Raw genomic sequence first — 21902 nt, 5'->3', positions numbered from 1 at the left:
ATTCGATTAGGTGCCACACAAAAGGTTGTACACAAGATAAGGGCTCATGGGGTTGGGGGTAATATATCAGCATGGATGGAGGATTGGTTAACGGACAGAAAACAGAGAGTTGGAATAAACGAGTCATTTTCAGGTTGACAGACTAACTAGTGGGGTGCCACAAGGATCAGTGCTTGGACCTCACCTATTTACAATCTATATTAATGACTTAGATGAAGGTACCGAGTATAATGTATTCATGTTTGCTGATGATACAAAGTTAGGTGGGAAAGTAAGCTGTGAGGAGGACAGAGAGTCTGCAAAGGTATATCGACAGGTTAAATGAGTGGGCAAGAAGGTGGCAGATGGAGTATAATGTGGGGAAATGTGAGGTTATTCACTTTGGTAGGAAGAATAGAAAAATAATATATTTTAAATGGTGAGAAACTATTAAATGTTGGTGTTCAGAGGGATTTGGGTGTCCTTGTGCACGAAACACAGAAAGTTAACATGCAGGTCCAGCAAGCAATTAGGAAGGCAAATTGCTTGTTGGCCTTTATTGCAATGAGGTTGGAGTGCAGGAGTAAGGAAGACTTGCTGCAATTGTACAGGGCTTTGGTGAGACTTCACCTGGAGTACTGTGTACAGTTTTGGTCTCCTTAACTAAGGAAGGATATACTTGCCTTAGAGGCAGTGCAACAAAGATTCACTAGATTGATTCCTGGGATGAGAGGGTTGTCCTATGAGGAGAGATTGAATAGAATGGGCCTATACTCTCTGGAGTTTAGAAGAATGAGAGGTGATTTCATTGAAACATGTAAGATTCTGAGAAGGCTTGACAGGGGTAGATGCTGAGAGGCTGTTTCCCTTGGCTGGTAGCAGGACAGGTAGATAAGGTGGTTAAGAAGGCATATGGGATACTTTCCTTTATTAGCCGAGGCATAGACTATAAGAGCAGGGAGGTTATGCTAGAACTACGTATAAACACTAGTTAGGCCACAGCTTGAGTACTGCGCACAGTTCTGGTCACCACATTACAGGAAGAATGTAATTGCACGAGAGAGGGTACAGAGGAGACTTACGAGGATGTTGCCAGGACTGGAGAATTTTAGCTATGAGGAAAGATTGGATAGGCAAGGATTGTTTTCTTTGGATCAGAGGAGGCTGAGGGGAGATTTAAATGAGGTGTATCAAATTATGAGGGGCCTAGATAGAGAGGAGAGGAAGGACCTATTTCCCTTAGCAGAGGGGTTAGCTACCAGGGGGCATAGATTTAAAGTAATTGGTAGAAGGATTAGTGGGGAGCTGAGGAAAAATTTTTTCACCCAGATGTTGGTGGGGGGTCTGGAACTCACTGCCTGAAAGGATGGTAGAGGCAGAAACTCTAATCACTTTTAAGAGGTGCTTGGATATACACCTGGAGTGCCGTAACCTACAAGGCTATGGATCAAGGGCTGGAAAGTGGGATTAGGCTGGATCGCTCTTTTTCAGCCGGCACAGACACAGTGGGCAGAATGGCCTCCTTTTGTGTTGTAAATTTCTATGCCGTCTATGGAGAGTAAAACTAGGGAGCATAGTCTCAGGATAAGGGGTCAACCATTTAGGACTGAGATGAGGAGAAATTTCTTCACCTCAGAGATATTTCTTATGTTCTTAAATCATTTACTTGATACATGGAAGCAACACCAAAGGACCTCAGTTCATTGACGATACTTCCCCTTGCAGTCATCTTTCCTTTTGTAGTGTCAACATGCACGTTTCGAGTTAGCTTGGTTTCCTATTCATGGCCACCATTTACTAATGTACGGGTAGATGATTTTCATGGGCTGAAGTTGTTGGGCTGGGTGCTTGTGGTTTTGCAGAGTGGGGCTACCCAATGAATTTCGGAGGAGTCTCGCGAAATGGTAGCAAAATGCTGCTTTCGGGTTCATTGGGTCCCCGACTCTATAGGACTTCAGATTCCACCAACAAGTGTAGATCATCCTGGTGACTAACCGACAGTAACAATCATTGCAAATGTGGAACATCATTTGAAATGTTAACTGAGATGCATAAAAGCAGTGTGGAGACTGATTTCATTTCTGTTAACCCTTACAGTTCATATTGCAAATGTTTGCTGATTTGACATGACAGTTACTGAAGGGCGTCTGGTTGTTTTGACACATGGAGCCTCAGTGAATCTTGTAATAATGCAATTGGGGCACTTTCCTGCTTCAGCTGTGTGATGTGATTGGATGAATTTGCCAATATTGAATACCCTCAAGGATTCTTGTCATACAGCCGTGTATCAGAGTGAGGGTTCAGATCCTCTCCGCCTTTCTTTGACTTTACAAATGGAACATATGGGGCCGGGAGGAAGGGATGGGGGCCAGGGGAAGGGCTGCGGGCTGGGCCGGGGGCCGGACTGCACTAGACGCTGTGCCGGGCTTGGGGGGGCGAAGGGCCCACAGTCCATTTCCGTTTGAATTGGCCACATTGGTAATGTACAGACATTGTCTGTTTGTGGTGATTCTTGGTTGAGTATTGCTGATTCTGATCAGTGTTTCTTTGGGATATTAGCAATGTCTTAGCCTGCACAGAGTGTACATGGATATTTTTGTTGGTAGTTCCAGCTTGGTCTGGTAAAGTTCTTATTTGAGGTGGCTCTAACAGTCTCTCCTTTCTCACAGGACCTTTGTTTTACTGGCTGTTGCAAAGCAGTAATCAGCCATGCACAGCACCTTGTCCATCGACGGAAATCGGCTACCTCATCCATCCGCCACAGTCAGCCCACAGAAATGCCAGCCTTCCTCTACAACAGCATACCCAGGGTAAGCATCTGAGTCCATTCTCTCCAGTTTTCGTTCCCATGGTTTACAGTGAGAGCCGAGCGAGTCGTAGACCATAATCTGTTTCGGGAGGTCTGAGGGTCAAAGGGGGTTGGAACCTTGCCCTGTCAGAGGGGACAGCAGGGAGTGGGCAGCACATGAGACTGGAGCATGCCTTCTTGGAGGAGTTGGGGTGACAGCAGAGCTGGAGATAAGTCTCAGGAGTGTGGAGCTCTGCCTTGTCAAAGGGCTGTCACTGTGTCTGTCTGCTGCTCTCTCCAGGCATTGTTTGATGGGACAGTGTGGAGGGAGATTTACTCTGTATCTAATCCTGGCTGTATCTGCCCTGAATCTTTGATGGGACAGTGTAGAGGGAGATTTACTCTTTATCTAACCCATGCTGTACCTGACCTCTGACCTGGGTGCCTGAATTGGAAAGTTTTCCATCCCCCCACACAAAGACCCCTCACCTTGATGAGTACAATAGACCGCCATAAAATGTGAACTAAATATATTGGACATTCTGCACAAATTGTTGTAATAAACACTGCTATTTAAATATTTTGAAATATTTATTTTATTGCACTATAAACACCCAATCCAAGATAAATGATTGGATCAGTAGTGAAAGTACTTTATGGGCAGTCGGATGGACCTGCTGGTTGTTTTGCTCGAGCTGTATTTTCAGGGCTCTGGGTCTATAAATAGATAGGGTTGTTTGTTTTCCGGGTTGCTGGAGAGCTGTAGATTATTGTGGGAATCACTATACCTGTGTAAACAGCCAGCTGTGTCATCATTGATAATGCCTATCTCACGGCAACCATCCAGTACAGCATACTTTCTGCATGAGTGGGCTGATGGGCATTTTTTGTATGTTTGATTACTGTTGTTCTCTCCCATTTCCTTTATTGGAGCATGCTTTCAATCTAATTGTAAATCAGTAGGTGTTTATACGATTTGTCGGCTCTCACTGTTTTATTTAGCCTCCATGTGTAATGGCCATCAGACTGTTAATGGCCACTGTACTATTTAGGGAAGGCAGCCAGAAGTGAAGGTCAGAGCGTAGATCAGCCTTCAGACCACCTCCAAGCAGTCAACCTGGAAAATGAACATTTGCATTTATATAGCTCTCTCAAAAATCCCCAAAGAACTTCAGAGAATTGTAGAATTTATGGCAAAGTAGGAGCCCATTTGACCCATAGTGCCTGTGACTTTACTGGCTCTTAACCTGGAGCTATCTACTCTATTCCCACTTGCCTGCCCTTTCACTGTATCCTTTTACATTCTTCCTTTTCAAATACTTAACCAGTGGCATTTTAAATAATGTTATAGTCTGTGCCTCCATAGCTACTTACAGTAACCTTCTGTGTGAAAAACAATTCTTCTAACATCCCCCTTTGAATGATAATCTTCAGTTTCTGTCCATCGTGTACTACATCACACTTCTGCATTGAACGGCACCTCTGCTAACCTGTCTATCACCTCCTGCACTTGTCCATGATTCCTAATTTAGTATTAAAAAGCAATTTTTTAATATGATTCCTCTTGCCCTTCTGTCATTATACAAATAGAAAAGTGAAGAGGTCCCAGCGCAGATCCCTGGGACACATGGAACTGGTAACTTCCATTTACCCCCACTCCTTGCTGTTTATTCCCCACCATCTCTCTATCTCTGCACCAGTGTTCCCTTTGAGTCTTTTATGTGGCACTTTGTCAAAAGTCTTCTAAAAATACATAAAAGCAGCATCCACCTTATAGAACCATAGAATATTGCAGTACAGAAGGAGGCCATTTGGGCCATCGTGTCTGTGTCGGCTCTTTGAAAGAGCAATTCATTATCTTCACAAAATTCAATTGAATTAGTGAAAGCAGATCTACCCTTCACAAGCCCATGCAGCCTGTCCCTGATTAGCCCATGTCGCTCTATTCACTAATTTCATCTCTAATATGGACTCTAGAATTACCTAGAGATAATTACCAGTCAGTCTTCAAAAGGCCATCGATAAGGTACTGCATTGTAGACTCATGACTAAGGTCAGAGCATGTGGAGTCGGGACAGGTCGCAGAATGGATAGCAAGTTCGGTGTAAAACAGAAACCAGAGAGTAGGGGTTAAGGGTAGCTACTCAGACTGACAAAAGGTGGGAAGTGATGTTCCACAGAGATCGGTGTTGGGACCACTATTATTCACAATTTACATTAACAATTTGGATTTGAGAATCAGAAGTATAATTTCAAAATTTGTGGACGACACAAAATTGGGGGTTTCAGTTAATACAGAGGAAGAATGGGTCAAAATAAAAGACATTAATAAACTTGCAGAATGGGGGTGTAATTGGTAAATGAATTTTAATATAGATAAGTGTGAGGTGGTGAATAAGGAGGCCACGTACTGCTTGAGTTATGAGTCTAAATGGGATAGAGGAGCAAAGGGATCTCTGGGTACAGATACACAAATTACTAAAAGTAACGATGCAGGTTAATGCCATTAAAAAGGCAAATCAAGCACTAGGGTTAATTTCTAGAAGGTTAGAATTGAACAGTAAGGAAGTTATGTTAAACTTGTATAGAACCTTGGTTAGACTACACTTGCACAGTATGGTCCTGTGCACAGTTGTGGTCTCCATATTATAAAAAGGATGTAGAGGCATTGGAAAAGGTGCAAAATCACAAGGATGATACCAGAACTGAGAGGATATACATATCAGAAAAGGCTGAACAGGCTGGGGCTCTTTTCTCTAGAAAAGACAAAGCTGATGGGTGACCTGATAGAGGTATTTTAAGATAACAGGGTTTGATAGGATAGATGTAGAGAAAATGTTTCCACTTGTGGGGGAGACCAGAACTTGAGGTCATAAATATAAGATAGTCACTAATAAATCCAATAGGGAATTTGGGAGAAACTTCTTTAACCAGAGAGTGGTAAGAATGTGGAACACGCCACAACAAGGAGTAGCTGAGACAAATAGCATAGATGCATTTAAGGGGAAGCTGGATAAGCACATGAGGGAGAAAGGAATAGAAGGATATCCTTATAGGGTTAGATGAAATAGGGAGAAGGCTCATGTGGAGCATAAACGCCGGCATAGACCTTGGGCCAAATGGCCTATTTCTATGCTGTAGTTTTGATGTAACTCAATGTCTTATCGGGGTAAGATTAACTGGTCTACAATTCATTGGTTTTACCGCTTCCCCTTTCTTCAATAGGAGTGAAACATTTTTTACACTCCAGTCCTTTGGCACCATTCCCATTCCCAAAGATATTTGAAAAATTCTTGGCAGTGTCTCCACTCTCCTCCCTAACCTCCCTCTGTATTCTGGGATGGATGCTGTCTGGGACTGGTGAAAATGCTACTTTCAATCCAATTCATATTTTTAACATTGGTTCCTTTTGAATATTTTTCTCCAGCCCCAATCTCATGTCCCTCTGTAAACACAGGTGAAATACTCATGAATCCTCTTTGCCCTCCCCCACTCAGAGTGCAAGAAGTCCCTGTCCTCTGAGTGGTCCCACCCCTTTTTTGGCAACCCTGTTTACTTGAATGCGATTAAACCCGTTGATATCTCCCTCCACGTTGACTACCAGTCTTCTTTCATGCTCTTCCTTAGCATTGCTAGCATCCCATTTTGCTTCCCTCCTATGATTTGTATGTCTCAGTTTTTGTTCTGTTATTTCCCCCCTCCCCAAATGTTTATTGTATACCTCTTTTTTGAACCTCAATTTTGCTCGAATGTTTACTGATCTCCTACCTTTGACGTGTTCTCTTTGCTGCTAGTTGGAAGGTATTTAACCTCTGCTTTAACAATTTCATGTTTAAATCTCTCCCACTGCTGCTCTGCTGTTTGCTGTGCTATTTTTTCCAACTGCTTAATCTGGGTTGGATCCTCTTTGATCCCATGCAATTCATTCATGTACAAATGGAATACAGTTATAGTTATGTCGGCAATTGCAGCAGCCATTTTGCGCACAGCAAGATCCTGCAAACAACAAATGATATGTCTGACCAGCCAATCTGTTTTTGGTGGTGTGATGGTTGAGGGAGTAGTGTTGGCCAGGACACTGGGAGAACTTCCTGATCTTCATTGATGTAGCACCATGGGATCCTTAACTTCTACTGAACTATCAGAACAGGCAGAGGGTGGCACCTCACCCTACTGCCTAGGAGTTAGCCTTTATTATGTGTTCAACATTGGAACAGCTTTAGCTTCTGTATAGGATCTTGCACTGGGAGGCTGGGCTCCCACTTCATATCATAGGGATTCAGTGTTTGTGGTCTGTGCCCAGGAGGGGGGCAGTTCAGTGTTCGTGATCTGTGCCCAGGAGGGGGCAGTTCAGTGTTCGTGGTCTGTGCCCAGGAGGGGGCAGTTCAGTGTTCGTGGTCTGTGCCCAGGCGGGGGCAGTTCAGTGTTCGTGGTCTGTGCCCAGGAGGGGGCAGTTCAGTGTTCGTGGTCTGTGCCCAGGCGGAGACAGTTCATTGTTCGTGGCCTGTGCCCAGGAGGAGCTACACTGCCCGCTGTAAGATTAGAGAGGGAGCAATTTGTATGGGCCTTGGAGTACATAATTTAAATTGCATGACTTGGTGAATCGGTGCAGAATCCCAGTCCATAAACTTCAGTCACCTTATCATCGAGCGACACTATAGCCTGAGCTGTCACAAGAAAGTGCTGATTCTCTGCAGCACTGCCCTCGAGAAGATTATTAACCCGGTTCCAGTAGTTCTCTGGTAATGGGTGTCATTGTCTGGAATGAAAAAAGCCTATAGAACAGATTAGGATCTTGCTCAGTAGCAATCGAGTCCAGGTGCTATCAACTCCAGCACCTGCAAAGAGAGAGGGTTCCTGCCCATCTTGTTAAATATTTGCAGTTTGTACATGGGCTGTGTTTGCTCAGCAGTTCGTTCCTTGGCAGGAATTGCTGTGAAGGTCCCAGCTAACCATCTGCAGCAATGTGATAAACCAGAACTTGAAGCTGGACCAGGAAGGGGCTGCTTCAAGCTCCAACCTCAGTAAGCATTTCATTCAAAAGAATCGCAGCTCAAAGCACAATTTGAGGTGATTGAGTTCATCCTTCAAATGCTGTGTGTATTTAAGCTGAGGTTTCACAGCGGGGCTCTGAACAGAGAATATGAATTGCTGGTGGGGCTTGTGGATATAGAGCCCCTCTGATAGTTTGAAGCTTCACCAATTTAGGGATCAAGTTCTATTATGACTTGTGGATTTCAAACTTCACTGTGCTGGGGGCCCTTGCAAATATTGGCATTTTGCCAAGGACTCCCTATCTTAACTACCCAAAAAATAACTGCGATTGTTGCACAAAATATTTTTAATTAGCATACAACAGAAATAACACATACAGAAATCTGATAACGTGGAAAGAAATCTGTTGGCCTCGAGTTTTTAGAGTGCAGGGTCTCCAGCTTGAAAACTTATGGTTACATCACAAGATGGAATCAAATTCTCTGGAAAATATTTAAAATTGTGTTCCAAGCTGTGGAGATTTGATAAAATGTGAAGCTTGATTGTCTTTGCAAGGCCAGCATTTTTAGCCATTTGCTAGTTATATAGTGGCTATTTGCGATCAGGTTGCAAGCCCTCTTCCTGCACCACAGTAGTGCGTGAATAAGGAGAAGGAAATAGGAACATAGGAAATACTTGTTCACAGCTTCACAGAACATTAAAGGCAGCATCTCGGGGTGATGAGGCTATGAAAAAAAAAGCTAATGGAATTCTAGGTTTATCACAAGGTATAGAATATAAGAGCCAAGAGGTAATGATGAGCCTCTATAAAACCTTAGTAAGACCTCAGTTAAAGTACTGTGTGCAGTATTGGGCTCCATACTATAGGAAGGATATTGAGGCTTCAGAGAGGGAACAATACAGATTCAGTCGGATGCTGCATGGAATGCAAAGAAAGACTTCAAAAGTTTTTTTTTTGTTAGAACAACACAGATTATGGGGCGATATAATTGAAGTATTTAAAATGATGGAAGGATGGGACAGGGTAGATGGAAGCAGACTGTTTCCAGTGATTGAAGAGTCAAGAACGAGGGGCTATAGATACAAGATTAAATGTAAGAAATTTAGAACAGAGGGCAGGAGAAACTTACTCAGAGTTGTGAGGCTGCAGAATTCACTTCAGGGTTAGTGGATGAGGTAGAAACTGTTAAGTCAAGATTCGATTGGATGGATGGATAAAGGTGAGGTATAGGTCTGGTGAGGTTTTTTTTAAGTCTTTATTTTTGTTATGTTTAGTTAATAATATAATAAATAGAGGCATGGCAGGGCACCTCAGTCCCGTCGAATGCACATCCTGTGCCATGTGGGAACTCCAGGACACTTCCCGTGTCCTGGACAACTACTGGCGCAGGAAGTGTCGTCAGCTGGAGGAGCTCAAGCTCTGGATTTCGGAGGTGATCGCCGCACAGCTTAAGAGCGTGCAGGCAGAGAGGGACTGGGTGACCGCCAAACAGACAAGGAGGACCAGGCAGGTAGTGCAGGAGTCCCCTGAGGGCATCTCATTCTCTAACCAGTATTCAGTTCTGAATACAAGTGAGGGAGAGGGTTCCTTTGGGGAGTGCAGCCAGAGCCAAGACCATAGCACCATGGGTGGCTTAACTTTACAGTGGGGGGGAGGAGAAAGGTCAGGAGAGCAATAATAATAGGGGAACAGACAGGCGTTTCTACGGCCACAGACGTGATTCCAGGATGGTATGTTGCCTCCCTGGTGCCAGGGTCAAGGATGTCACTGAGCGGCTGCAGAATATTCTTGGGGGGGGGGGGGAGGGTGAACAGCCAGAGGTCGTGGTCCATATCGGTACCAACGACATAGGTAGAAAGAGGAATGAGGTCCTGCAGGCAGATTTTAAGGAGTTAGGAAAGAGATTAAGGAGCAGGATCTCAAAGGTAATAATCTCTGGAGTACTCCCGGTCCCATGCGCTAGCAAGCATAGAACTAAGAGGATAGAGCAGATGAATGTGTGGCTGGAGAGATGGTGGAGGATGGAAGGCTTTAGATTCCTGGAGCGTTGGGACCAGTTCTGAGGGAGGTGGGACCTGGACAGGCCAGACGAGTTGCATCGCAATGCTGCTGGGTCCCAATGTCCTCGCAGGGAGGTTCGCGAGTGCTGTGGTGGTGGGAGGGGTGGGGTTTAAACTAATTTGGCAGGGGGATGGGCACCAGGATGTAGCATTGGAAAGGAGAAATGAGGAGCACAAAGGAACATAGCAACAGGAGTAGGCCATTCAGCCCCTCGTGCCTGCTCCGCCATTTGGTAAGATCATGGCTGATCTGTGATCTAGCTCCATATACCTGCCTTTGGCCCATATCCCTTAATACCTTTGGTTGCCAAAAAGCTATCTATCTCACATTTAAATTTAGCAATTCAGCTAGTATTGATTGGAGGACTGGGTGAGAAAGTTAGCACTAGAGCAAGAAATGGACCAGACTAAGAGAGAATACAAGGAGGTCTAAGAGGTTTACAATGCATGTGTGTAAATGCACGAAGCATGTTAAACAAGATTGGAGAGCTCCAGGTGCAATTAGCCACATGAGAATATGATGTAGTGGCGATAAGAGACCTGGCTCAAAAAAGGGCAGGATTGGGTACCAAATATTCCTGGATACAAGGTGATCAGGTTAGATAAGGAAGGGAAGAAAGGAGGGGTAGAGGTGGCAGTATTGATTAAGGTGAGTGAAGGAGGTAAGCTCCGAAAGCTTGTGATTTTAAAATAAAACTGTTGGACTATAACCTGGTGTTGTGCAAGTCCTTACATTGGAACAGAGAAGGTTGAGAGGAGATTTGATAGAGGTCATGAAGGATCCAGACAGAATAGATAGAGAAACTGTTCCCATTGGCGGAAGGGTTAAGAACCAGAGGACATGGATTTAGGGTGATTGGCAAATGAATCAAAGATGCCATGAGAAAAAACTTTTTTACAAAGCGAGTGGTTGTGATCTGGAATGCACTGCCTGAAAGGGTGGTGGAGGCAGATTCAATCATGGCTTTCAAAAGGGAATTGGATAAGTACTGGAAAGGAATAAATTTTCAGGGCTGCGGGGAAAGGGTGGGGAAGTGGGACTAGCTGGATTGCTCTTGCATTGAGCCGGCACGGACTGAATGGCCTCCTTCTGTGCTGTAACTTTTCTAAGATTCTATGAAAGGAAAAGGGATTAAATGGACCTGGGAACAGGGCGGTAAATAAGGTAAGAACTATTTGCTCGCATGGAGGGTAAACACTGACATGGACTGGTGGGGCTGTTTCCATGTCTATTTATATGGTTTCTATATGTTTAAAAGTGCTACATGCAATGAATTACATTTTTAAATGCAGTTGCTATGTAGTCCCACCCTTGCTTCAGCATCTAAAGGACAACACCTCATGACAGTGCAGCACCCCCTCCGTACTGCACTGCAGTTTCAGCCTCGGTTATGTGCTCAGGTCCTGGAGTGAGCTTGAACCCAAGACATTGATTCAAATTCGAAAGTCCTACCAATTGAGACAAGCTGAAACCTCCTTAATTGGTCTAAATTAGGTCATCGCGACCAGCACTCCCTACAACCCTAACCCTAACCCTGCAGAGCCACCATTGGCTGCTTTGTATTTTGGTTCGTGGAGCTTATCGCGTTTGATTTATTTCCCGTCTTCTCCCCAAAATCTCTCCGAAAGGCACTGACTCTTGCTCGGGTGCAGTTCCACGGATGCTGTCATCCTCAAACCATTCGCCCCAGTGGCCATTCTTCATAGATCGGGACTTTTGGCACGCCATTCATCCATGGGGATATGACTGCTCAGCCCAACCTTCTCCTCGCTCTGCACCCACAGAACATTGAGCTGTCAGTTATGTTTTGACCAGGGTAGGTTTACTCAAGAGGCTGCCATACCTGTCGGAGGACTTTGTTCCTGTTGCAGTGTCCAATATTTATTATCTGCCCCATGGGAGAGTGGATCCTGACGTTACGTTCCTCACGGTACCCCACATTCTGGAATCTTTCTGCGGCTGCCAGGCAGTGCTGCACTTGAAGTCGGGAATACTCGACTTGGGCAGCCAGCTTACTGTGATGTGTCAGAGCTGTGCTCCTCAGCAGAACACTGCACTAGATCCCTGGCTTTACCTCTGGTTGTAGTCAGTACCATGTTTACTGCTTTCAGAGTGGCAAAGTCAAGCACACAGTTTGGTAGCAGCTGCATATTCAGCACATTGCACACAATCAACTGCAGTATATCGAGAGTTAAAGCACAGTGAGCCCAATGTATGAGCAGCCCTTAAAGAATGAATATTTTCTGGTTTAAGCCCTACCACCCGGGAGATAAGGGAGGTTGAGTTCCCTCCTTGTGCCTCTCAAACAATTCACTTGATGGGACAATGGTGGATATTGGTCAGCTGAGCTGCCCTACTGTCCCAATGGAAGTGAGATTGATACTAACTGTGCAGTGTATTGATATGTGTAGTGAGATTGACATTAACTGTGCAACGTATTGATATGTTTTTTATTCGTTCGTGGGATGTGGATGTCGCTGGCAAGGCCAGCATTTATTGCCCATCCCTAATTGCCCTCGAGAAGGTGGTGGTGAGCCGCCTTCTTGAATCGCTGCAATCCGTGTGGTGAAGGTTCTCCCACAGTGCTGTTAGGAAGGGAGTTCCAGGATTTTGACCCAGCGACGATGGAGGAACGGCAATATATTTCCAAGTCTGGATGGTGTCTGCCTTGGAGGGGAACGTGCAGGTGGTGGTGTTCCCATGTGACTGTTGCCCTTGTCCTTCTAGGTGGTAGAGGTCGCAGGTTTGGGAGGTGCTGTTGAAGAAGCCTTGGCGAGTTGCTGCAGTGCATCTTGTGGATGGTACACACTGCGGCCACAGTGCGCCGGTGGTGAAGGGAGTGAATGTTTAGGGTGGTGGATGGGGTGCCAATCAAGCAGGCTGCTTTATCCTGGATGGTGTCGAGCTTCATGAGTGTTGTTGGAGCTGCACTCATCCAGGCAAGTGGAGAGTATTCCATCACACTCCTGACTTGTGCCTTGTAGATGGTGGAAGGGCTTTGGGGAGTCAGGAGATGAGTCACTCGCCACAGAATACCCAGCCTCTGACCTGCTCTTGTAGCCACAGTATTTATGTGGCTGGTCCAATTAAGTTTCTGGTCAATGGTGACTCCCAGGATGTTGGTGGTGGGGGATTCGGCGATGGTAATGCCGTTGAATGTCAAGGGGAGGTGGTTAGATATTCTCTTGTTGGAGATTGGACTAAGGGAGGGGCAGGACTGGCAGCTCAATGTTCCAGGGTACAGATGCTATAGGAAAGATAGAGCAGGAGGTAAGAGAGGAGGGGGAGTTGCGTTCTTGATTAGGGAGAACATCACGGCAGTAGTGAGAGGGGATATATCCGAGGGTTCGCCCACTGAGTCCATATGGGTAGAACTGAAAAATAAGAAGGGAGAGATCACTTTGATAGGATTGTACTACAGACCCCCAAATAGTCAACGGGAAATTGAGGAGCAAATATGTAAGGAGATTACAGACAGCTGCAAGAAAAATAGGGTGGTAATAGTAGGGGACTTTAACTTTCCCAACATTGACTGGGACAGCCATAGCATTAGGGGCTTGGATGGAGAGAAATTTGTTGAGTGTATTCAGGAGGAATTTCTCATTCAGTATGTGGATGGCCCGACTAGAGAGGGGGCAAAACTTGACCTCCTCTTGGGAAATAAGGAAGGGCAGGTGACAGAAGTGTTAGTGAGGGATCACTTTGGGACCAGTGATCATAATTCCATTAGTTTTAAGATAGCTATGGAGAAGGATAGGTCTGGCCCAAAAGTTAAAATTCTAAATTGGGGAAAGGCCAATTTTGATGGTATTAGACAGGAACTTGCAGAAGTTGATTGGGAGAGTCTGTTGGCAGGCAAAGGGACGTCTGGTAAGTGGGAGGCTTTCAAAAGTGTGTTAACCAGGGTTCAGTGTAAGCACATTCCTTATAAAGTGAAGGGCAAGGCTGGTAGAAGTAGGGAACCTTGGATGACTCGGGAGATTGAGGCACTAGTCAAAAATAAGAAGGAGGCATATGACATGCATAGGCAGCTGGGATCAAGTGGATCCCTTGAAGAGTATAGAGATTGCCGGAGTAGAGTTAAGAGAGAAATCAGGAGGGCAAAAAGGGGATATGAGATTGCTTTGGCAGATCAGGCAAAGGTGAATCCAAAGAGCTTCTACAAATACATAAAGGGCAAAAGGGTAACTAGGGAGAGAGTAGGGCCTCTTAAGGATCAACAAGGTCATCTATGTGCGGAACCACAAGAGATGGGTGAGATCCTGAATGAATATTTCACATCGGTATTTACGGTTGAGAAAGGCATGGATGTTAGGGAACTTGGGGAAATAAATAGTGATGTCTTGAGGAGTGTACATATTACAGAGAGGGAGGTGCTGGAAGTCTTAACGCGCATCAAGGTAGATAAATCTCCAGGACCTGATGAAATGTATCCCAGGACGTTATGGGAGGTTAGGGAGGAAATTGCGGGTCCCCTAGCAGAGATATTTGAATCATCCACCGCTACAGGTGAGGTGCCTGAAGATTGGAGGGTAGCAAATGTTGTGCCTTTGTTTAAGAAGGGCGGCAGGGAAAAGCCTGGGAACTACAGACCAGTGAGCCTGACATCTGTAGTGGGTAAGTTGTTAGAGGGTATTCTGAGGGACAGAATCTACAGGCATTTGGAGAGGCAGGGACTAATTAGGAACAGTCAGCATGGTTTTGTGAGAGGAAAATCATGTCTCACGAATTTGATTGAGTTTTTTGAAGGGGTAACCAAGAAGATAGATGAGGGCTGTGCAGTAGACGTGGTCTACATGGACTTCAGCAAAGCATTTGACAAGGTACCGCATGGTAGGTTGTTACATAAGGTTAAATCTCATGGGATCCAAGGTGAGGTAGCCAATTGGATACAAAATTGGCTTGACGACAGAAGACAGAGGGTGGTTGTCGAGGGTTGTTTTTCAAACTGGATGCCTGTGTCCAGCGGTGTGCCTCAGGGATCGGTGCTGGGTCCGCTGTTATTTGTTATTTATATTAATGATTTGGATGAGAATTTAGGAGGCATGGTTAGTAAGTTTGCAGATGACACCAAGATTGGTGGCATTGTGGACAGTGAAGAAGGTTATCTAGGATTGCAACGGGATCTTGATAAATTGGGCCAGTGGGCCGATGAATGGCAGATGGAGTTTAATTTAGATAAATGTGAGGTGATGCATTTTGGTAGATCGAATCGGGCCAGGACCTACTCCGTTAATGGTAGGGCGTTGGGGAGAGTTATAGAACAAAGAGATCTAGGAGTACAGATTCATAGCTCCTTGAAAGTGGAGTCACAGGTGGATAGGGTGGTGAAGAAGGCATTCAGCATGCTTGGTTTCATTGGTCAGAACATTGAATACAGGAGTTGGGATGTCTTGTTGAAGTTGTACAGGGCATTGGTGAGGCCACACTTGGAGTACTGTGTACAGTTCTGGTCACCCTATTATAGAAAGGATATTATTAAACTAGAAAGAGTGCAGAAAAGATTTACTAGGATGCTACCGGGACTTGATGGTTTGACTTACAGGGAGAGGTTAGACAGACTGGGACTTTATTCCCTGGAGAGTAGGAGGTTAAGGGGTGATCTTATAGAAGTCTATAAAATAATGAGGGGCATAGATAAGGTCGATGGTCAAAATCTTTTCCCAAAGGTAGGGGAGTCTATAACGAGGGGGCACAGATTTAAGGTGAGAGGGGAGAGATACAAAAGGATCCAGAGGGGCAATTTTTTCACTCAAAGGGTGGTGAGTGTCTGGAACGAGCTGCCAGAGGCAGTAGTAGAGGCGGGTACAATTTTGTCTTTTAAAAAGCATTTGGACAGTTACATGGGGAAGATGGGTATCGAGGGATATGGGCCAAGTGCAGGCAATTGGGACTAGCTTAGTGGTATAAACTGGGCGACATGGACATGTTGGGCCGAAGGGCCTGTTTCCATGTTGTAACTTCTATGATTCTATGATTCTATGATTCTATGATTCTATGATTGTCATTGCCTGGCACTTGTCTGCCGCGAATGTTTCTTGGATGTTGTCCAGGTCTTGCTGCATGCGGGCACGGATTACTTCATTATTTGAGGGGATGCGAATGGAACTGAACACTGTGCAGTCATCAGCGAACATCCCCATTTCTGACCTTATGATGGAGGGAAGGTCATTGATGAAGCAGCTGAAGATGGTTGGGCCTAGGACACTGCCCTGAGGACCTCCTGCAGCAATGTCCTGGGGCTGAGATGATTGGCCTCCAACAACCACTACCATCTTCCTTTGTGTTTGGTATGACTCCAGCCACCGCAGAGTTTTCCCCCTGATTCCCATGACTTCAATTTTACTTGGGGCTCCTTGTTGCCGCACTCTGTCAAATGCTGCCTTGATGTCAAGGGCAGTCACTCTCACCTCACCTCTGGAATTTAGCTCTTTTGTCTATGTTTGGACCAAGGTTGGAATTATGTATAGTGAGATTGACACTAACTGTGCAGTGTATTGATGTGATGGTTTTGTTGAGATAACACTGATCCCCTGCCCCATTTGTATCTCAGGTGACTGCTGTTCCACGCGATATCTACTGCTGTGATCGGAGTGCAGAGTACGAACGTCGGTTGATGAGGGAAGGGGGTCACCTCACGTCCAAGCAGTGCCTCCTGTACGGAACCCCACAGCTAGCTCTTCATTGGAGAAATCGGCTGTCCTTTTTCTTCCTTGAGGGTCCTGGGGGATTGTTAGCTGTTCAGTCCAGACATGGCTGGTCCTTCATCAGGGTCCCTGGTAAGTAGATGGGAATTTCCCTCCTCAGATTCTGTTTTATTATATAAATGTGTGTTAGGAGCTACCTCTTTAAATGTAGCAATCTGGCTACCCAATGGCGTCCTGCATTTTTAACCCACGCAAATGTGGATGCTATGTTTGGGGAAGTGGCCTGAAATTGAGATGGAGTTTGTGTGTTTGATTCCAGCCACCTATAGATCACTTTCTGCTCCTTCAATACTATGGCTGAATTTCACTAACTGTACTCGTTCCCACTGGAGCCCAATCACCCCATTTATTCTACAGGGTTTTGACATTAATAGTGAAATTGTACAAGCGAAAATCAGGTGGGATCTTCCCAGTGTGGTAAAACATCTGTATAGACCAACAATGACCAGATGTATTTCTGATCCATTCGCCCATCCACAAAATCGCAGACTTGACATCAAATACCTGTAATGTGAGCTGTTTACATTTGCTGCTTGTACTTTCAATTGGAAGCTTCTGCTGGGGGAATGTTTGGCTCTCCGATGCCAAGTGCACTTGGCCTGTGATACCACAGGGCTGTCTCAGATAGTGCTGTTAATGCTGGAGGCAAGCCTGTACTGAGAGGGTGCATTAGTGTCCAAAATCTGAGGGTTTTGGAGAGGGACGAGAATGTACATCAGGGGGCAGCATCGTTGGCGAGGGTGAGGGGGGGGATGGAGAGAATGATGGGTCAGCTTTAAAATGGTGAAATCATAATATAGTATACCCACTGTCTGGGATATCGTGCAGATTGATCACAGTCCAGTATACTCACTATCTGGGATTTCCTACTGATTGCTCACAGTGCAGTATATCTACTGTCTGTGAGATATCCTGCAGATGGATCACAGTGCAGTATGGCCTGAGTATCAACTGCTTTAGTGTTGTTTGTGCTGTTCAGCTCTTACCATAGTGATCTATGTAAGGCTGAATTCTTGAATACTGAGAAATGTAATGACCAAGGCTGTAATATGTTGAAGGGTGAGCCCAGGGAACATTTGCGTATACACTTCTGTGAGAGACCGTGGTCATTGTATGGTCAGCCCTTTCGGGTAAGCTTTTAAGTGTTCGGGCGTCCATAGAAAAGGCTCACAAATAGACTGAGGTTTTTGATGTCAGCTTTCCATGTAAATAATGTGCAACACTGCAAACTGTGCCCTGGGTGTATTATTTGATGTGGCTAGTTCAGTGGGTGGAGATAGGGTATCAGTCAATTTATTTGGGCTGCAGCCATTTAATGCTATGTTGTTAAGATTTAAACCATGAAATGATGGAGCAGAAGGTGTTAATTTTGTTACTGGGCTCTATCCTTCCCTTCCCTTTGAAAATGCACAAGTCAAATATAAATCATTGGCAAAAGCCAAAACACTAAATATGAAGACTCTGATGTTGTGGGTTTGCTAACAACAATGTGTCAAACAAGTATCTACCCCAAAAAAATGTGGAATGGGCAATAAATGACAACTTTGCCAGCATACAGAGAAAGAATGGAACTAGAGGATCCCCTGGGGCATAGTTTACAGGTGGCAGTCAGGAGCACAGCTGTAATATTAGAGGCAGGCCTGCACTGGCCAGAGTGGAGCTGTAATATTAGAGGCAGGCCTGCACTGGCCAGAGTGGAGCTGTAATATTAGAGGCAGGCCTGCACGGGCCAGAGTGGAGCTGTATTATTAGAGGCAGGCCTGCACAGGCCAGAGTGGAGCTGTAATCGAGGCAGGCCTGCACAGGCCGGAGTGGAGCTGTAATAGAGGCAGGCCTGCACGGGCCGGAGTGGAGCTGTAATATTTGAGGCAGGCCTGCACAGGCCAGAGTGGAGCTGATATTTGAGGCAGGCCTGCACGGGCCGGAGTGGAGCTGTAATATTCGAGGCAGGCCTGCACAGGCCAGAGTGGAGCTGATATTTGAGGCAGGCCTGCACGGGCCGGAGTGGAGCTGTAATATTCGAGGCAGGTCTGCACAGGCCAGAGTGGAGCTGTAATAGAGGCAGGCCTGCACGGGCCGGAGTGGAGCTGTAATATTCGAGGCAGGCCTGCACAGGCCAGAGTGGAGCTGTAATAGAGGCAGGCCTGCACGGGCCGGAGTGGAGCTGTAATATTCGAGGCAGGCCTGCACAGGCCAGAGTGGAGCTGATATTTGAGGCAGGCCTGCACGGGCCAGAGTGGAGCTGTAATATTCGAGGCAGGCCTGCACAGGCCAGAGTGGAGCTGTAATAGAGGCAGGCCTGCACGGGCCGGAGTGGAGCTGTAATATTCGAGGCAGGCCTGCACAGGCCAGAGTGGAGCTGATATTTGAGGCAGGCCTGCATGGGCCAGAGTGGAGCTGTAATAGAGGCAGGCCTGCATGGGCCGGAGTGGAGCTGTAATATTAGAGGCAGGCCTGCATGGGCCGGAGTGGAGCTGTAATAGAGGCAGGCCTGCACGGGCCGGAGTGGAGCTGTAATATTCGAGGCAGGCCTGCACAGGCCAGAGTGGAGCTGATATTTGAGGCAGGCCTGCATGGGCCAGAGTGGAGCTGTAATAGAGGCAGGCCTGCACGGGCCGGAGTGGAGCTGTAATATTAGAGGCAGGTCTGCTTGGGCCAGAGTGGAGCTGTAATATTAGAGGCAGGTCTGCTGGGGCCAGAGTGGAGCTGTAATATTAGAGGCAGGCCTGCACAGGCCAGAGTGGAGCTGTAATATTAGAGGCAGGTCTGCTGGGGCCAGAGTGGAGCTGTAATATTAGAGGCAGGCTGGAACGGAGAGGACAGGAAGAAAAGTGGTGGGGCAAAACAGATAGGGGAAATGGGGAGGGAAAAGCAGAATAGGTCTGGGAAGAGGAAAAATGAAGTGATAAAATTAATTTAATTTGAAGCAGCTTTACACAGAGTGAGAAGAAACCCACCAAATAAATAACATGAAGAAAGGGGGCAATGGTGAGGATAAACCAATTCAGTAAACTGAAGAGAATGTTGACAAAATTAACAAAATAAATTGAAAGGGCCCTTAAACATCATTAAATAAAAACCTGGGCTTCAGTCAACAAAATGAAGATGATCAGGGAATGTGGGAACAGGAGGAGGCCATTCAGCCCCTCGAGCCTGTTACATAGGAACAGGAGAAGGCCATTTAGCCCCTCGAGCCTGTTACATAGGAATAAGAGTAGGCCATTCAGCCCATTGAAATTCAAATGGCCGTGCATTGGCAGAGGCCCAGGATGGATGCAGAAAGCACAGCCGCGGGCTGGGGAAGTGAGATGGAAGGGCTGGCCGGCTTGTGAGCGATTAAGCCAGCAGCGGCCAGAAGTGTAGCCCTGCACTCAAAGCAGTCAGTCAACAAACGTGGGGTGGGGGGGAAGAGGCGCAGCAGCAGTGACAATATAGCTACTTAACAGATGGGCCCCACGACTGGATCCCATATTACTTGGCAACAAAAATGGATTGGGTTAGGGTGGGTGGGGATCATGAATACTTAATTTCTGTGGGCCCCAAGGGGAATACAACTGCCTTTACTCACCTTAAGCAAGATCTGTCATTCTTTGGGAAATGCACTGTTGCAGCGTCACCCTGTGTTGAGTGTTATCTACTGCAGTTAGAATTGACTGGCTTGAGTTCATGGATGGTCATGTAACGTTAGGTGGCACAGCACCGCCTTCCGGGGCAATGCCATTAGACTCTGGGGACCACTCGCCATTTTTAAATATACTCTTTCCAGCAGAGGTTAGAAGCAGGAACTCTGGCTGAATTTCCCCTGCCCTTTCCATAGTCCATGGTGAGACCAATTGGTAGCATTCTGAGTGCTGCCCCAGCTGGGGTCAGCAAAGGCAGCCCAGGCTGGTCAGTACGGCTCAGGTTACACCAAGCGGTGCCTTCCCCCCCCGCCAAAGCAGTGGGGAAGCTCCATTAATACTTGCCGTCAAATCAAAACTCACCCCTAGACAGTTGTAATGGGTGAGGAGAATGGTTGGAGAGTAGGGGATTGTAATATATTTCACAGAATAATTACTTGTTTTAAACAATGGGGTAGATGGTAAACAATCCAACTGTTCTCAGCTGCTGGAGATTACAGAGCAGATAGCAGAGAGGAAAAAATACTTGGAGCACACCAGTGTTAGTTGCTGTTCTCAGACAAACAGCTTTTGAGAAAAGGCTGCCTGATCACGCCATCTGCAAGGTTCAGGCCGAGGAGTTGGAGGAAAGGGACAGGAAAACGGTGTTTGTGTTTCTCTGCCAGCCTGCGCTAACAGGAAGTGCAAGCGAGGAAACGATTGATGTGAGATTAATGGTGAAGTCATTCTGTACGAAAACCCCATCAATTTGACCGAGTAAAACCCACTGAACAGAACCTCCTCACCCCCAGAATCTGGACCCTTGTTCATATTATGGAGACGCCAAAGCCAAGGGCCAGGGTGCAGGGCACCACCAAGGTTGAAAATAGAGCAGTGAAAACAAGGTCAATCAGCAAGTAGTGATTGGGTGACACCAAGCTTTGATTTTAAAAGGCCCATAGGAGGAAGGTAAGGCTGAGGGAGGTGAGGAGCTCCACAATCTGAAGAGTAGAGTTAGAGAAGGACTACATGATGAGTCTGTAGAGAAGGATTGTCAAAAAAAAAGCTGCAGACACAATTTCAATCATTGGTAGACTGCTTCTGCCTGCTCAATGAAGTAGAATTGGCAAGCACCCTTCCAGTCGTTCACCATCAGGGAGCGCCACCCTTCCAGTCGTTCACCATCAGGGAGCGCCACCCTTCCAGTCGTTCATCAGGGAGCGGCACCCTTCCAGTCGTTCGCCGTCGGGGAGCGGCACCCTTCCAGTCGTTCGCCGTCGGGGAGCGGCACCCTTCCAATCGTTCGCCGTCAGGGAGCGGCACCCTTCCAATCGTTCGCCGTCGGGGAGCGGCACCCTTCCAGTCGTTCGCCGTCGGGGAGCGGCACCCTTCCAATCGTTCGCCGTCGGGGAGCGGCACCCTTCCAATCGTTCGCCGTCAGGGAGCGGCACCCTTCCAATCGTTCGCCGTCAGGGAGCGGCACCCTTCCAATCGTTCGCCGTCGGGGAGCGGCACCCTTCCAATCGTTCGCCGTCGGGGAGCGGCACCCTTCCAATCGTTCGCCGTCGGGGAGCGGCACCCTTCCAATCGTTCGCCGTCGGGGAGCGGCACCCTTCCAATCGTTCGCCGTCGGGGAGCGGCACCCTTCCAATCGTTCGCCGTCGGGGAGCGGCACCCTTCCAATCGTTCGCCGTCGGGGAGCGGCACCCTTCCAATCGTTCGCCGTCGGGGAGCGGCACCCTTCCAATCGTTCGCCGTCGGGGAGCGGCACC

General features: G+C 46.7%; 1 protein-coding gene across 2 annotated transcripts in view; it reads left to right on the top strand.

The window, feature by feature from the left end:
- ino80 (INO80 complex ATPase subunit) overlaps nt 1-21902 on the top strand; it is a 216394-nt gene that overhangs the window by 117616 nt on the left and 76876 nt on the right. For both annotated transcript variants that reach the window (XM_067991159.1, XM_067991158.1), the window contains exons 25-26: nt 2649-2789; nt 16378-16603. In XM_067991159.1, coding sequence (XP_067847260.1) covers nt 2649-2789; nt 16378-16603 — 367 coding nt within the window. The remainder of the gene's footprint in view (nt 1-2648; nt 2790-16377; nt 16604-21902) is intronic.

The sequence above is a fragment of the Heptranchias perlo genome, chromosome 10 (genome assembly GCF_035084215.1).
Source record: "Heptranchias perlo isolate sHepPer1 chromosome 10, sHepPer1.hap1, whole genome shotgun sequence".
NCBI classification, from domain to species: Eukaryota; Metazoa; Chordata; class Chondrichthyes; order Hexanchiformes; family Hexanchidae; genus Heptranchias; species Heptranchias perlo.
Note: the sequence above shows the minus strand (reverse complement) of the source record. Positions and strands in the feature narration are given on the sequence as shown.